Source organism: Typha latifolia, chromosome 5, assembly GCF_019914945.1.
Source record: "Typha latifolia isolate L0001 chromosome 5, TyphaL0001v2, whole genome shotgun sequence".
NCBI lineage: Eukaryota > Viridiplantae > Streptophyta > Magnoliopsida > Poales > Typhaceae > Typha > Typha latifolia.
Window position 1 is genome coordinate 16,646,334 of NC_133090.1, and position 17,113 is coordinate 16,663,446.

The 17,113-nt window shown below is 40.3% G+C and overlaps 4 protein-coding genes across 4 annotated transcripts; 1 reads left to right on the forward strand and 3 right to left on the reverse strand.

Moving 5' to 3' along the window:
- Window positions 1-462: 462 nt before the first annotated feature.
- LOC140789643 (uncharacterized) lies at window positions 463-1,723 on the reverse strand. Its single transcript, XM_073139421.1, has one exon. It carries the CDS (start codon window positions 1,529-1,531, stop codon window positions 542-544), a length of 990 nt encoding a protein of 329 aa, XP_072995522.1. The 5' UTR covers window positions 1,532-1,723; the 3' UTR covers window positions 463-541.
- A 1,766-nt stretch (window positions 1,724-3,489) lies between these two features.
- LOC140789809 (NDR1/HIN1-like protein 6) lies at window positions 3,490-4,703 on the forward strand. The gene has a single exon (XM_073139655.1). It carries the CDS (start codon window positions 3,858-3,860, stop codon window positions 4,578-4,580), a length of 723 nt encoding a protein of 240 aa, XP_072995756.1. The 5' UTR covers window positions 3,490-3,857; the 3' UTR covers window positions 4,581-4,703.
- A 342-nt stretch (window positions 4,704-5,045) lies between these two features.
- Window positions 5,046-11,633, reverse strand: LOC140789808 (WD-40 repeat-containing protein MSI4). Its single transcript, XM_073139654.1, has 15 exons — window positions 11,381-11,633; window positions 11,072-11,135; window positions 10,275-10,361; window positions 9,895-9,957; window positions 9,312-9,377; window positions 9,141-9,215; window positions 8,855-8,930; window positions 8,191-8,407; window positions 7,838-7,919; window positions 7,600-7,673; window positions 7,306-7,417; window positions 7,109-7,183; window positions 6,579-6,658; window positions 5,822-5,921; window positions 5,046-5,407 (listed from the first exon to the last, which is right to left on the reverse strand). The coding sequence occupies exons 1-15, from the start codon at window positions 11,500-11,502 to the stop codon at window positions 5,306-5,308; spliced, it is 1,395 nt and encodes a 464-aa protein (XP_072995755.1). The 5' UTR covers window positions 11,503-11,633; the 3' UTR covers window positions 5,046-5,305.
- Window positions 11,634-15,588: 3,955 nt separating this feature from the next.
- LOC140789213 (uncharacterized) lies at window positions 15,589-16,621 on the reverse strand. The gene has a single exon (XM_073138817.1). It carries the CDS (start codon window positions 16,619-16,621, stop codon window positions 15,635-15,637), a length of 987 nt encoding a protein of 328 aa, XP_072994918.1. The 3' UTR covers window positions 15,589-15,634.
- Window positions 16,622-17,113: the final 492 nt, after the last annotated feature.

Here is a 17,113-nt window from a genome sequence, read left to right on the forward strand (position 1 = left end):
TTAAATATTTTTACTACCACATACACTCTCTGGAATTATTTTTTTTAAACAAAAAATCCGAACAGAAACTATATGGTCCTCTAAATCCAAAATCCTTTTAGGATATAAAAAAAAAAAAAAAAAAGATTTAAGAAGTAGGAGTATAAATGAAATTATGCATATATTATTTATCGTACCTATGAGCAACTTAAAGTGCGCCACGTGGCTTTCTCACATCTAAAAGCAGCAGCACCTTTGATCGCTTCAAGAAAGCAAAACTTTCGGAGCAAAGTTCCGGTCATAAATTGAAGTCAGCATCTCAATCATATCTCTCCTATCATTTACTACCGACCTCAGCATAAACAAAGTATAATTCCAGCCACATAAGTTTCGGTGAGTTGCTAGCTGATCTTCTTCTTCTTTTATTTTTATTTTGAAGGGAATTATTAAGAAACTACACCAACATAATTTAGCATTCAAAGATGAAGAAAAGAAAGAAAAATTAATAATAATAATAATAACAATAAAGATAGTAATTAAAGGAGAGTTACAATAAAATAGCTCATTTCCCACGGTTAAGCATCTCTGTATAATTCAAGAGGGAGTTAAGCCTTTGCAGCTTAAGCTGCTGCTTAAACCTATTTATGAAGTCATCCGCCCTTGCGTCCACCTCCTCGTCCTCTCCCGCGAACGCCGAGCTACTGCTCGCCGTCTTCTTAATCCTCCCCTCCGCCACGGTCGGCGGCGGCTGGGACTCCGACTTACTCCGCCCATAGTGGTGCTCCTTGACCCCACCGGCTGCGGGGTCGGTCTCCGATGTCGGATCATCCGAGAGGTAGTCGCCGGATCGGAATCTGTAGAGGCTCAAAGAGCGGAGCCGCTCGAAGACGGAGGAGGAGGTGCGAGGCAACGGACGGTGCTCCTCGGCCTGGACGGAGCCGGCGGGCTCCGGTGTCTGATCGTCGACGGCGGCGGCATCAGAGAGGTAGTCGCCGGATCGGAAGCGGTAGAGGCTTGCAGAGCGGAGTCGCTCGAGGACGGAAGAGGAGGTGCGAGGCATCGGGCGGTGCTCCTCCGCCTCTCCGGCACCGTCGGGCTCGCGCGTGTCGGCGACGGTCTCCGGGATCGGATCTGCAGCTTCGAAGGGGTAGTCGCCGGATCGGAAGCGATAGAGGCTTACAGACCGGAGGCGCTCGAGGACGGAGGAGGAGGTGCGAGCTATCGGACGGTGCTCCTCCGCTCCACGGTCGTCTCGAAGATCCTGCTGGCCGTGACGCGCGCGATCCCCCCGAGAACTAAGCGCGATGGTCCCGATCACGATGTTGAGGACCACAAAAAGGACGGTCGGGGTAAGCCAGCCCCCCGCAAACTCCCAGATCGTCTTCCACGTGTCCTCTAGCATCTCGCCTTCCGTGGAGTCGCAGAAGAGAAGAGAAGAAATAAGGGAAGGACCTGGGTTGGGGAAGGAGGAACGAAAGGAAATTGGCATGTGGTGATTATATAAGTGAACAGGTGCTCCAGTGGGGTACATACCATGACGTGGCAACACCATGTGGGATGCGACAAAATGGGCAGGGGATGGCGCAGCTGAGGTAAGACTATATTTTAATATCTTCTATTCGTGGACCACCTGTCAATGCTGCATCACATGGTAAGCTTACATTTTTCCGATAAAATAAAAATTAAAAAAAAGAAGAAGCTTTAAACAGTTTACGTTTTCTCTGGACGGCGTCTAATTTAAAAAAAAAAATCTTAATTAGTTGGCAGGATTAGAGTCGTTAGCCTTATCTCTAATTTAAAGTATATCATCAATGATGCAAGGTTATCGTTCAAGTAACATACGTTTATGCGTGAGTTGACTTAGATGACTAGTGCAGCGTTTTGGAAGTCGAGCGTTCACACTTATAGAGCTGCAGTTTTTACTGTTTATGTAAGAGGAGTAGATATAATTAATATGTGTTTACAACGCTAGGAAAATTAATTAGCCACCATTTATGATTGATGTACGAATTTCTACTTCTCTCTGTTGCCTGCCTAATCTCTTCTATTCTTTTCTTTAGTTTTTTTTTTTCTTTTATATAGTTAACAACTGTTGTGAAAGCTGGAAGTGTGGATGCCCATGTCTTAGAGTCTCTCGTAGGTGCAGGCATGGAAAACGTGTCATTTAGCTAGCTCCAGGAACAGCTTTGTCGGATTGTCTAACACTTAGATATGATATCACCATAGTAAGATTCTGTACCTCGATGTATCTAGTATCAATATATTTTTAAACAATAACTAATTCGGCAGGTACTAAAGATGAATGAATTTTCCCTCCATGTTACTATGTTAGGTGACTTTATATATATATATATATATATATATAAACTTGATTTGTTTAGTTGATGTGATGTGCAGTGAAACTTCCTACAAAGCCGTGTAGCATTTCTCTTATCTTTCGTGTCTTGTGTGGCCAATTCATGACTCCAATGGATCTCGTGTCGCGTAAGTGAAAAGAACGAAACTGTTATCTTTTCTCGTAGACCTTTGTATGAAAGTTGCCGTCAATTCTATCGGTTTTATTATAATTCGAGAAAGTGGTATCGGATCGTCGTTTTGGATAAGATAAGTAATGCTGTAATGGCATTTGGTAGTTTTAGTCAACTTGCCGAATTATTATGTCAAAGAAACTTCAACTTACGCCAGAGGAGGCCAAGTGCATCCTAGTCTAGTATGACATTTGAAGACAGCAAACAAGACAGGTGAGCGATTGGATGAGATCCCATTTGAAAGTTGTTAAACTCCACACTTTCCTGCAAGCGACAAACAAGGTGATGTAGATTTTGGTGGACGGGAAATACTAATTCTATATGATTTGGAGTTGTGAACCGACAGCAACGGAGCAAATCCGAACAAAGTCCTCTTCTCATATATGTACAAATTTAGAGGAGTTTTTGGCCCAGCTTGTCATGTTCAAAATTTTAATTATTAATATATATTTATTTTCCAAATTTATTATTAAATAAAATTATTCTACTGTAGTATCAAATAAAATGTTCAAACCCGCAACCGTTTTACTTTTTAGAATAGAAACACTATTAAGTTAATTATTTTTATATAAAAATAAAATTTTAATTTAAGCAGTTAAAAAACTAACCTAAACGTATTCCAACAAATAAAACAGTAAAATATTTAATATATTTGCGTCAGGTAAAAACGCTAAACTAGAAAATCCAAATTAGTGTTTTAGTTATTACTATAATAAAATAGACTGCTTTTGATGATAAGTTTAAAAGAAGATCAATCTTAGTAAATAAAATTTAGAACATAGATTAATTTGGTCAATCAACCAATTTAGATTCAGAGAGCTGAAGAGGGACTAAAAAAAACCTTTCTTTGCTACAGCGACTATTTATCCCAGATATGCTGAGATAAAGCTCCATGGAGAATAAGATAGTGCCAGAAATAACTGAGATGGTTTAGATTGCATCGGTCCATTAAGAAAAATAAAAAAAAAGAGTAGTTATATCTTATAGGTATCGATTCAACTATTCATTCCAAATTACTCTCGTGAATGTCACATCACGTAATCAATTATTGACGGCCTTAACCCGGTACCGCTAAAGTTCTCCTCGACAACAGATCGATCTCAACTGTACGCTGGAATCTCAAAATCTAATCTATTCCTCCTGACCGCTGGATGTGAATCTCACGATGGATCGCCCGTCATCCGCACCATCAGTCTCTACACACACACATTACCAGTAACTCGATTCCGAAAGGAATATTTCTTTCGCGCTACTAGAGACTCTTCCTCAATAATTAACGCGAGATAAATGCCTACTAGATTCTTCTTACCGTCTCCTTCGTGAAGTCAGAGAGAAAGGAAAGTGAGAGAAATGGGAGATCGAGCTTACCCCTCTTCTTCTAAGCCAATCCCTAACCCTAATAATCCTCCTCCGCCAGCCGTAAACGGCGGCGGCGGACGCCGGCATCCTCTGCCTCCCCCCCGCAGGCGCCGCCGCCGCAGCTGCTGCTGCATATGCTGCCTCTGGGTCACCTTTCTCTTCGTCCTCCTCGTCTTCCTCGCCGCTATCGCCGCCGGGGTCATCTACATGATCTTCCACCCCAAGCTTCCCACCTTCGCCGTCACCTCCCTCCGCCTCTCCGCTCTCAATCTCACCGCCACCGATCTCCTCACCTCGCGCCTCGACTTCAACATCGCGTTCCGAAACCCTAACCGCAAGATCGCGTTCGTCTACGGCGACATCGCGGTCTCGGCCTTCGCCGACGGGGTCGGGATCGGGGACGGATCGATTCCCGGATTCGTCCACGAAGCTGAGAACACTACGGTGATCAAGGGGGCGATTTCGAGTTCGGGGAAGAGCTTGGATTCCGTGGAGGCGTCGACTCTCACGAAGAGGAAGAGATTCCCCTTGGAGATCGTGATCGACACAAAGGCCGGGGTAAAGATGGGAGGGTTCAAGTCGATCCGGCTCGGGATCAGGGTTTCTTGCAGCGGATTCGATGCGGCTGTCGGTAATGGGACGGCCGTAGATTCCTCTAAAGATGCCAAGTGCAAGGGGAAGCTTCGGGTTAAGATTTGGAAGTTGACGATTTAAATTTAGTTGTCTTCGTTTGTGCAGTTAACATTGGGATTGGGATTAGAATAGAAAATTGAGTTCTTCCGCATGTAACAACTAACAATATTGTTTGATATTTAGATAGTTTTTCATCTACTATAACTTCTCTGTGTGGTTAAATCAAGGCGAAGGAATGGTTCACCATCCTGTCGTGATTGGATAACGTAAAAGGCAGCTTTCCTCCTAGCAGCTCTGTTAAGCTTTTACTCGTCGGCTGCCACATCAATCTCTGTCAGGAAGAGTCAGTCAGCAGGTAAATTGCGTGATTGTAAATGCCACTAAAGAATCAAGAACCATAATGCACTCATATAACTCTCATATAATCTTAATGTCAAAAATATGCTATGCTAAGACTAAGAGAGATGCCAGTTGTAGAATAAGCGTGAATAAGCATTGGAAGATCGATATCGTGGACGAGCTCATTAAAGCAGGGAAACAACCTAATGATCAAAATACCTGAAGTAGGTTTTCTTCGCCATAATTCCAACATCAACCCAGGCTAATAAGCAGCAATCGTGGGTGGTTGGTTAGAAGGTCAAAATACTAACAACGATTTAGGTAATAAGCAGGGGGCAGACACCCCGTCTATCACAAACACGGTTCTCTGAAGGTATCTGCAAGCTCTAAGGAGGTGGAACACCACACAGTTTTGACAGCTGCTTAGGCTGATAGAGGGTTTACAAAGACCATAAACTAGCAAAGATTTAAGTCTTGGGGGCGCATGTAGTCAAGTGGGATTTGAACTTCTCCAGCTCCGCTATGACCTCTTCTTCCGGTCTATAGATTAAATCGCTCATTCGCCATATCTGCATTAATTAACAGAAAATAAAATAACTAAACGATTATATCACAATAAAGAAAATACTTTCCAACTCTATAAAGCAGTTTTGGATCTATTGGTTCTCTGTCTGGACTCCTTTTAATCTAGTAGCTAACATGAGTCCACACAGACAGACATAATGAACATAGAAAAAGCATGCATTTTGAGGGAGATTGTGCTTCTCCAGATTATGGCAGAAGATTGGGCCTTCGAAACCTCTCCACCTTTCTTTGGCCCCTTTAATAGGAAGCCTGCCCTCAAGTGTTGGTTTTTCCAGTGAATTCCAAAAGTTTAAAGCGACATTCACTTATTCAAAAAGTCAAAACTAATAGAAAAGTACATGCCAGAGAATTTAGGGTGGGGATGGGAGGTATAGAGTAATCAATCTAAGAACATTTACCTGCAATGTACCGCCGCCGCCAGTACTCTCACCATCATCAGATACACTAACAATAGTCCATGGATCAGATGAATTCCAGTGGAAATCTACCACTTTATCTCTGCATGAGCATGTAAAGACCAAGCTTAACATGGTTATAAGCAATAGCTTATGAATTAAGTCATATATGTCGTCACATAAAGAGGATCATCCCTTCATCTAAAACTGTGACCTGTTGATCTGGTCTACAAAGATACCATCAATTCCATGAAAAGATGTTGAACTTATTTACTCATACCTACTGGCCCACTGCCTCAACATAAATGAAAATTATCCTATCAGCCACTAAATTTTGAACTAAAAGACTGGTTGGATCAACAAATCTTATTGGATTCTCCTCTAGTGGAGTATAGCTAGATGGACGCATCAAAAGTTCAAAACTATACCAGATGTTTCTAACTAAGGTGAATGCAATCTTAAAACAATTCAGATATGATATCGAGGAAGATTGAAATAGAGGAAGTACTAAAGAAAGAAAATAAAACTGCTTGAATTGGCTGATTTAATTTATGCAGATCTAAGAAGCATAATGAAATGAATTGGAACAATTTGATAGCTGATCTCACTTTGCTTCTGAAATTGACCTAACAAGTATCCCATATTTTATTGCCTGCTCTCGAAGAGCAGTCAGCAAAGTAGAATAACAAGAAATAAAGATAGCAGCTAAACAGTTTACATAATGCAGATCTCAGCTTCCACATGTAAACATAACACATACCTGTGGCCTGCATGCTGAAAGAATAAACCTGGCGGTGAATTGGGCATCCTTGTTCCAACGTGTTCCTTCTTCTTCCCGACCTAATTTAGATGAGCTTAACTTAGAACAATGAATATTGCATATTTGATGTAGCAATTCAAAAAAACACTAAGCTGGAAACGAGACACCGCACATGAATATGTTCCAACTTCACACAAAAGTAATTTATAGAAAGTCTTTGTGAACCACTGTTCGATGTAACACATGCTACTACCAAAAGAAGTTTCAGAGTGAATAACATAGAAAAAAAATCAGAGTTAGCCATCTAGGCTTGGGCAGCACAGAGAATCACAACTGGAATCTCGTTCAGAAAATTATTCTATTATGAATTCATATATCATATAAGTCAAGATATATCTAGAATAGTTCATTAAAATCTCATCCAGGACGCACACAAATAAGCATGATTTCTTAATCAGCAGGTGCACAGAGGTTCATAAGTTTACTCCTTAACGAGACTGCTGTAATGTACCAGTGACACAAGCTCATACCTTTTCATGATCCCAAACGTTTAGAAAACCATCTTCAGCAGCACTTCCAAAAACAGAAGCTTTGTCAGGAGACCACTGGAACAAATATTGAAATGGTTAAAGAGGGAAAAATGTTGACTATTCAGCTGATATGGAATTTGTTAAAAAAAGCTAAAAGAGTATGGACATAAAATTATAAGATTTAGTATCTATCATGCCTGCACACACAGAACAGCAGCTTTGTGACCTTCAAATTTAAAAATGGGCGATCCAACACCATCAGTAGTTAGATTTCGGCGGTCAAACATACGGACAGAATTATCTGCAGATCTGAATAAAAATGCAATGACAAGATAAGAAAACAGGAAAAGTATAATCTAGGTCCCTTTTTCCAATAAAGCAAGCAATATGAAAATCACTTTGGATAAAAGTACAAAATGCCCGAAGAGAATAGAATATTATGAGCAGCCAGACCAACTAATCGTAGAACAAATAAATATCAAATCAGATACCCAGTCAAAATAAGGTTATCATCATGGGGATTCCAGTCAACACAGTGAAGATCAGCACTGTGAGCCTTCTCAACCTGAGGATACAAAAGAAGCCGATAAATGCATAATAATTCTAATAGAAACAGAGACGATGATTGTTGGCATAAAATCACATTAACCTAAAATTCATGATATCGCTCTTTACACAATTAGATAAGTTATAACTTCCATGAATCAGTATGTACGTGAAGAACAAAACCTTGACAACAGGACTAGTACCAACTCGGGCATCCCAAAGAATGAGGCAGGAATCATCACCCACGCTACAGAATTCCTGTGGACTACACAACAGCACAATGAACAGAATATCAGAAAGAGAATTTAAAACGCAAAGGTGCATCACAAATTATGATAACGACTGACCAAAGTCAAGAACTTTTCATGACAAGCTAACTAATAATAATCTTGCAGATGCCACAAGGAAAATATCCAATGAGGTACAACATAACAACGATAGAAAAGGACACATTGCAAGGAATCAAGTAAATACTAGCACTGTATCCACAGTTATTTGAAGAACATAATCAGTCAAAACTGTAACAACTTAGTTACCTAGAAGGACAGAATTGCACATCTTCAACGGTATCCTCATGCCCATGATACACACCTCGAGGTCCAATTGTAGGACTGTCTGAACTTTTTTCATTACCAGATTTTGCAGCAGCCTTACTGCCTGAACTCCCAGGTGACCCGGGAGATTTGGAGGCTGAGTCCATTATCGAAGAAATATGATCCTGTATGCTCCACAAGACGACTGATTTGTCCTTACCTACAAAGACGAAAGAAAATTACAATCTAAATGGTAAAGCTCAAGTTTTCAGCAAATAAACCATCCATAACAAATGGCGGCGAGCTTTTGCAGAGAAATCAAGCATGTGGAAAATGTAATAGTAACTCTTGACATGGATGCATAAAATGTTGCTCTATCTAAAATTATTTTTGCATATTATTAGAGCACCTTATCACAAAATCAGCCAGTCCCTAGATATAGTGTTTTGATCTAAGATTTCAATTAAATTATTGCAGTAAAACAATATAGTTCACTAAACTGACACATCAACACCTTGACACTTGAGCAGCGCAATTCATGTTATGACACTAAATACTCCATCCAAAAGGCAAGCATAACAAAAGAGACAAGAAGTCTCAGACAGGAAAAGACAGGAGAGAGCATAAATACACAGATATGTATTTTATTGCCATGCAATGTTCGAACCTCCAGAAAGTACAAATGGTTCTGTCGGACACATGGCAAGAGCAAACTCTGCATTTTCTTGATGGCCTGTCAATATCTGCAATAAATTAAATATTCTTAAGCTTTGTAATAGGGATCATATTGAAAATTTTAACCAAAAACTTTTGATATATACTGTTAAGCACTAAGATCTTATTGCATGCACGGATTCTCCACAAAGAAATTGTGTGCAACAAGCATTAACTATCGTATTCTTATCTAATAACATCCAGAAATGCATAATCGAAGTAATTTAGCAGCAAAGAACCAGATCTGGACGAGACTCTGCAGCTCCAAGCACAGCATGCCGATTGGGTTGCGCCTCAACATCCCAAATAAGTACCTGCATACCAGCCATATGAACCAGGTGTCACTACCTCATTCAAATCCTCAGCATAAACGAGCAGCTAAAACTAATAGCAAAATGCCAGAGATATACATCAGGACTGTCAGTATGTGTTGCCACTATTTTACTATTTTGAGGAAGCTCCCTGATTCTGTTGACCTGCATAGTATAAGAAATAAATAGTGCATAAGATATCAGAAACTTGCAAACTTTACCACAAGAAATCTACCTCAAACTTCACTACGAGTTATTTTATTACCAAATTAAAGAGTACAGAGCAAGTGAATGAGTCAACTTGTGAAAGTAGACAAAACTTACAAACCAAAAGAGGAACTAAGGAGTACACAACTAAAGAAGAAAGAAACATTTAATCAAACAACAGCCATATATAATACCATCAGGGCCCCAGAATAAATCTAGCCAAATAAATTATAGATTTACCTCCAACCAGATAAAATGTCTGCAGAAGTTACATCTGCCCATAGATCAGATTTCATTATGACAAAAATATCCTAGAGCATAAACAGCTGGGCAGGCACTTTGTTTTCTTAATTAGTGACAGCCCATCAGTCATTAAGGGATTAGAACAGTCTTGCAATTGAACAGATAGCTTTTAGTGGGGGGAGGGAAGAACACCTACAACAAGAAGGAAAATGAAGAAATTATAATGCCATACCTCTCCAGGATGTATAATAGTTTTGTACTTCTTCACAAAAGGAGATCGTGCTTCTTCATTGAACTGCAATATGTTAAACCAAGTTTTATGTTACCGCCATGATATTTAGATGTCACCATACACAGCAAATTCACTAAGAAAAACACAACACCGAACTAGTTTCAGCAAGCTCAAAAAGAAAAACTAACATCTGACTAGTTCCACCAAGTTTGCTAAACACAATTAACATCTAATCAGTCCACCACAATAGTGTAGATATCCTAATAGACAGCAATTTCCAGAAAGACGTAATAAAATGCATCACAGATTTTGAGTAACATGATGTTTGAAGCAAAAGATAACTCAGGAGATAGGACAAAAAGGTAGTTAATTTTTATAACCTGAGATATATGCTCTGCAGCTGCAACTCTTGGTTTGACAACTTCACAATTAGCTATAACAAGAGTATTGGGAACACTGCCATCAGTCTGGAGAGAGCACCAAAAAAAAAAAAAAAAAAAGGAGTTATTCCGAGGTTAGTTGCCTTTCAAATTTAACAATAAGAAACTTTAAAAGGTTGTAGCAGCATGATGAATATCAAATATGTGCATAAGACACATCTGTTAGTGGATAAAGTGTTTCTTAAGTAGGTATGATGCAACCAAAAATTATCTCACTTTGAAGGTCACATCTACCATCAAAAGTGAAGAAATTTATAGAACAGATGATCAAGACACATATGAGAGCAGAACATGTAAATAATTCTTAAAACCATTCACAATGGCAATAATTTAGTCCGGTTCCAAACCCAATAGGAGTGGAGGGACTCAAATTATTGGAGATAGCATGGTTATGCAAAAGGAAAAACATCTGTGAAGCCCTGTATAAAATGTATCTTGTCCAAAATCATGAACAAGTTATGTATAAAATGTATTTCCACAAATGCATCTCTATTTAATTTTCCTTAACAAATATTCATCAAATTTAGGTGCACGGAACAAGTCACGTGGTCTGTGAATTATGGAAGGGTCTTCCCCCTTCACGGACAAATTAAACCGCCCTGTCATCACGGACGACGTTACTTCTTTTTTTCCAACAACAACAACAACAAAAAACTTAGATATCCGTACAGTTCTACAAGCAAACCGAATCATTTCACAAACAACAGTGGAGGATCCTGAAGAGTAAGGTGGGTTACCTGCTCTGAGAGGTACAGACGCTGGCGATTCTTGTACGTCGCCTGCTCAAGCTGCGGACCCCACCTTTTCCAAAAGCAACAACAAGTAAATCAAATGCATATCAAGCGCTAAAACCCTAAAAACTTATCGACCGACAAAAAAGAAATCCTGGCTAAAACCCTAGAAATCGAGTAAGAGAACACCAGGGTGAGCTCCCTTTTGGACAAAGGCGAAGCTAGCATCGCCTAAAACCGTAGAAATGCTTGCTTACTTCCGATGGAACCGTGGCTAAAACCCTAGAAAGGACGAGGAGGAGGCAGAAGAGTTACCGGCAAGAGAGAGAAGGCCAGACGAGGTTGTGGTTCGCGAGCCAGTCGTAGAGGACGGGGACGAGGGATTTCCACTGCGTGTACCTCTCGTCCACCGTCGTTCTCCCACCTCTCTCCCTCATCTCTCGCTCTCTCAACTCGGCTATCTTAACTCTTAAGCTTGGCTTGCGGAGGAACTACCGAGTCGGGGACTTACCAACTTTTTGAACTGGACTAGACAGACTGCAGTATAATGGACGTACAGGCAGGTGTCGGTTTACTGGGCCAGGACTAGGAGTCTTTTTGTGTGTTAAATTACCTACGCAATGGGTTTATTAATGGGCCATTCAATGGCCCAACTAAATAACTCACTTCTACGTCCCTCGCTCTCTCCTCGCTTTTCTTTTTCTTTTTCTTTTCTACTGATTTTAATCGATCACATTTGAATTTTGTGTCCGATGAAGATTTTTACATAATTGCCACTTCATTCTCCTAAATATCATAATTATCATCAACTTATTTATGTTCTTTTAAAAACATCGTTCATTTAGTTAAATTTAATTAATCGTGACTCTTACTCTTGCATAATTATTTTAAATAGTTTACAAGTTATCCGATATCATACCTAATACAATGAAACATATTTTATTTTATGTGATATAAACATTATTAAAAAAATTACTTTATAATGAAGGCTATTTTAGTCATTTATATATGTTTTGTTATATTTAATAAGAATCTACAAGAAATATTTTATAAAAAAATAACTAAATGAAAATTTTAAAAGAGTCAAACAAAATTTAATAGCAGTTCTAATATTTTAAAAAAATGTAATGATAATTATGATATTTTAAAAATTATCAGCGCCAATTCTATAAAAATATCTATTTTAATTGAACTTGGTGAGAGGTAAAATAGTTATAATTTGTCTTGTGTTATTATAGAGGTGTAAATCACTTACTGAGCTACATAATATTATAAGACAAATATAAATTTTAAAAAAATTTCTAATAATATGACCACCCAATAGTTGACGAAGATAGCACTAAGTAGATTTAATCGATGGTCAACTCTAGGGCTGTAAACTAGTTGAGCTCAACTCGAAATTAATCAATTCAACTCAAGCTTAGCTAGAGCTTAATTGGAGGAGGAGAAGGCGCAACGGGAACGGCGACTTACCAAAAAAGGAGTAGGAGGCGGCGATGACTTATCAAAAAAAGAGGAGGAGGCGAAGGCGACTTGCTGATGAAAGAGGAGGAGGCGAAGAAGGACGAGGAGTTGAATGAGGAAAATGATCATGAGATTGACGTTAATGGAGAAGGAGGAGGAGCCATCGATAATTGGAGGATGAAGAGGAAGAGGAGGATGCTCAATTTGTTGGAGAGAATTTTATTAGACTTAAGATACTTATACTATTAAATAAGAGTGACAAGTTATCCCTAGGCTTATTTTAAGAGAGAATGAATCTCATATTACAATTTTAATCTACTGTTTGGTTTATACAAAATTATATACGTGGTAACTAAATATAATTACATTATTATCCTCGGTAAAGAAAAATAGTAAGGTCAATTACTTTTTTAAACTATTATTGATTATCGCAAACTTAAATTATATCATGTTCAATTTAAAATAATCAAAATTAAAATCAAAAGTAATACAAAACAATAGAATAAGTTATATAAAAATGTTTAATAAGAAAAATAAAAAATATATATTTTTAAATACAACAATCATTAACAATATAAAATATGAAAATTTTAAAATAAAAATAAATTTTGAATAATTAAGATTATTATAATTAATATATCTAAAATTATTATTTCTTATAAATAGACAATATAGTAATAATTCTGTTACCCTTCGCATTGGGATATATCATCGCATCCCTAGATGGGTGGCTAAATAGAGACTTTTTAAGATAACTAATTCAATCCTATTATAAATATATTTATATATAATGTATATTAATACATATATAAATATTATTAAATGCTATATTTATGCTCTGAGCTGATGCTGAGCAGGCTTTAATTTTGACTTCGGCTCAGGCTAAACTCTAAATTTAAATCGAACCTTAAAATAAAGCTCAACCTAAATTGAGCCGAGTTCGAGCTTGTTGCTGCTAATTCGGTCTTCCCAATCTTGGATGTGATTTGTTTAAATAAATAAGCGAAAAAGGAAATAAAATAATGGGAAAGATATCCAACTTTTATTAGGCAGATTCGATGTAACATTAGCATATCAAGAAGACAGTGATCCTACTAAAATTATTCTCACTCTATAAGTATAGCTTAACAATTAAAAAATAATAATTTTATTTTCACTTCTTAAACTATTATTTTTTTAGTGACCCTTTAAATTTTATTTTGGTACATAATCACTAACTTTAAAAAATATCTCATTTTATTCCTTCCGTTAGGTTTCTGTTACATATTCCTTTCAATAAGTTGTCACGTAATATAATAAAAATGCCTCTCATAAGCTAAGTCATGAAAAACTAAGAGAAATTTTTATGATAATAAAAATACCCTTATCAAACACCAAATTCTCTTCTAACACTGTCACTGATTCCTCCACCCAAATCACCATCGTCCACACCTCCTCCTACACCGCCATCGCCATTAAACCCTCAACCCTGCCCACTTCCACCACCATCGCCGTAGCTGCCAGATCCTCCTCCTCCTCTTCCTCCAACCCCTCTTGCACCATCACCACCAACTCCACCGACACCACATCCTCCTCCATGACCCCTTCCACCACCGACTCCTCCGCCGCCACAACCGAAACCACCACGACCCCCAACACCACCTCCAGTTCTAAACCCTCCTCCATAACCACTTCCAACGTCGACTCCTCTAACGTCGCCACCACCAAATCATCCTCCTCATACTACTCCTTCTATAGCACCACCATCACATACTCCTCCACCAGCTCCAAATCTTCCACCACTTCCACCTCCACCTCTGAGTCAACCACCACCACGACCACCACCACCGAAAACCTCCAGCACTCCCAATTCCACCCCCTACCTACACCACTTCCACCACCGACTACTCCTCCACCGCCACCACCAAATCCTCCTTCCTTCCTGCACCAGCACGTCCACCTACTCTTCTACCAGCTCCAAATCCTCCACCACTTCCATCTCTGAGTCTACCAACACCAACACCACCCCCAACTCCACCCCCTACCTATACCACCTCTAGCTTTGAACCCTCTATCATAAACCACATTCGACCACCAACTATTCTGGCGCTGCCACCACCAAATCCTCCTCCTCCTATCTTCCTCCTATAGCACCACCACCACCAGCTCCAAATCCTCCACTACTTCCACCTCCACCTCCTACTCCACCACCAAACCCTCCTTCATGACGACCACCTTACACCATCTACTCCTCTACCTTCGCCACCAATCCTCCTCCTACTCCCCTCTTACAGCACCAACACCACCTATTTTCTTCACTAGCTCCAAATCCTCCACCACTTCCATCTCCACCTCCGAGTCCACCACCATGGAAACCTCCACCACCCCTAACTCCAACCCCTACCTACACCACCTCCAGCTTCAAATCCTCATCCATGACCACTTCTACCACTGACTCCTTCTCCGCCGCCGCCACCACCAAATCCTGCTTGTAAGTTAGCTCCAAATCCTGCACCACTTGTACCACGACCTCTCAAAAGAAATAAAAGAAGCACAGAGAGGAGAGAAAGAGATGCGAAGGGGTGCATAAGAAGCGAGGCTGGGGGCGGAGGAGGTGGGCGATAGTTTGACGGCGAGTTACGCGGGATAGAGAGAAGAGAGGAATAAATGCAATTTGGGTATGAGTGAAATGAAGTAATTTGAAAAAATATATATTATATTATCTAAGCCACTTAATTATCCCATCATTTTAAATTAAGGGGTAATTTAGTCATTTTTTCGATTTCATCTATGGCATGACGTATTTTTAGTAATTGGGTTGCCATTAAATAGGTCGAGGGATAAAAATGAAATTATACTTAAAAGAATTCAAAAAATCTGAACCTGAAATCAGTTTTGCAAATAACACTAATAAAATGAATAAGTAAACAAATAAAAGGATTGTTCAATAATCTGCAGGCAATCTTATGATTTAAGATACCAGTTATAGTACAATAACTCCATTTATGATCGATCAACAGAATGATCATCTCCAACCTTGTCGTACAAAAACAACAAGAAGTCCCATGGCGGTCCTAAATTCTATATTAATGGATGATTAAATAATAACCACATCAATCCAAATGATCAGAAGGAAGAGAACCCTAAACCTAACCTGCAATGCAAAGATTCTACCGGAGCTCCGGCATTCTTCGACTGTTCGTCGTCGTCGTCTCCCATCTCAAGAGCCTGCCTCACTTCGAATACATCGACGAGAGGCTTCATGTCATCCTCCTCTTCCACCTTGCAGTGTTGTTGCAGTTGGAGACCTAACATGGACGAGTCGGACGCCTCAATATCCATCCCAATATTATTGCAATTGTCATTGTTGTTGTTAATGCTATTGTTATCGCTGTTGCAATTGTTGTTGTTGTTGTTGTTGTTATTGTTCGCGTCATCGCCGTCTGTGCCTTGATAATAGAAATAGTCATAGTACTGCTGCTGTTGCTGCGGGTTGTCATGCAATGGAAGAACGGGATTGGTTTGCTGGTCGCTGTACATGGCATCGACGACGACATCATCACTGCTAGCAAGGAGGAGAGCGGAGCTGGTGCTGTCAAGATCCGATGCACCACCGGGATTCAATGCTGCATGCGCCTGTGAACGACAGATGGAGAGCTGATGCTGCACGTATGCCAGTTCGGCGTAGCCGAGCTCTAGCTGTCGCTCGAGCTCGAGGATGATACGATAGCATCCACCAACGGGGTCGTACGCGCGGGCGTTAGACTGGAAGATGATAGACCGCATGGCTTCAGCGCGCTGCACGGGTTCAAGGGGCTTGATGATGTTGAGGATGTTTCGGACGCCGAAGAGGCGGTGCGCGTTGAGGAACTGGCGCTGCTGGTCGGCGGGGAAGTAAGGGGCGAGTGGGCAATCCGGGTTGCACTTGCGGCGTTGGTACTTGCACACGGCGCAAGCCTGGGTTGTAGTCTGGGATGTCGAGGAGGAGGACGAGGAGGAGGAATTGGAAGAGGAAGACCTTCGAGGAACTGGATTGGAGGGGGAAATGGTGGTGGTGGTGGAAATGATATGGGGGGAGGAGGAGGAGGAGGTGGTGGTAGTTGTAGTGGCCATGCTTGAGTTCATGTTTGATTGGGCGATGGGGCGAGGTTGGTGGGCCTGCGGTTCCGGCGGGCCTTCGTTGGGGGGAGTTATCGATCGCTGCGCGCTCGGCTGGCTCGTAGGAAGGGGGACGAGCTAAAAGAGGAAGGGGGAGAGAGATAGACGATTAAAGAAGATCCGGATCCGATAAAGGAAACAGTCATACGTGAGATCGTGGCATTACGGATTCGTCGGAGGAGAGAGGGAGAGGGGTATGTTACTTTTTCTCTTCCTTCTTTTTTTTTCTTTGTTTTTCTATTTCCTTTCTTGGGTTGTTGGGACTGTTATCACACGTGTGTGGATTGCATGTTGTGGTCTGTTACTGTCGTGCGATGGCGGAAAGAGTCAAAATTTCAAATTCCAGAGCACCCGTGGAATTATCCCATGCATGCGTAGTTTTTGTTTGTCTCCCCTACCCTATCCCTATGTAACCAACGTACGCCAGACATGCAGTAATATTCTACA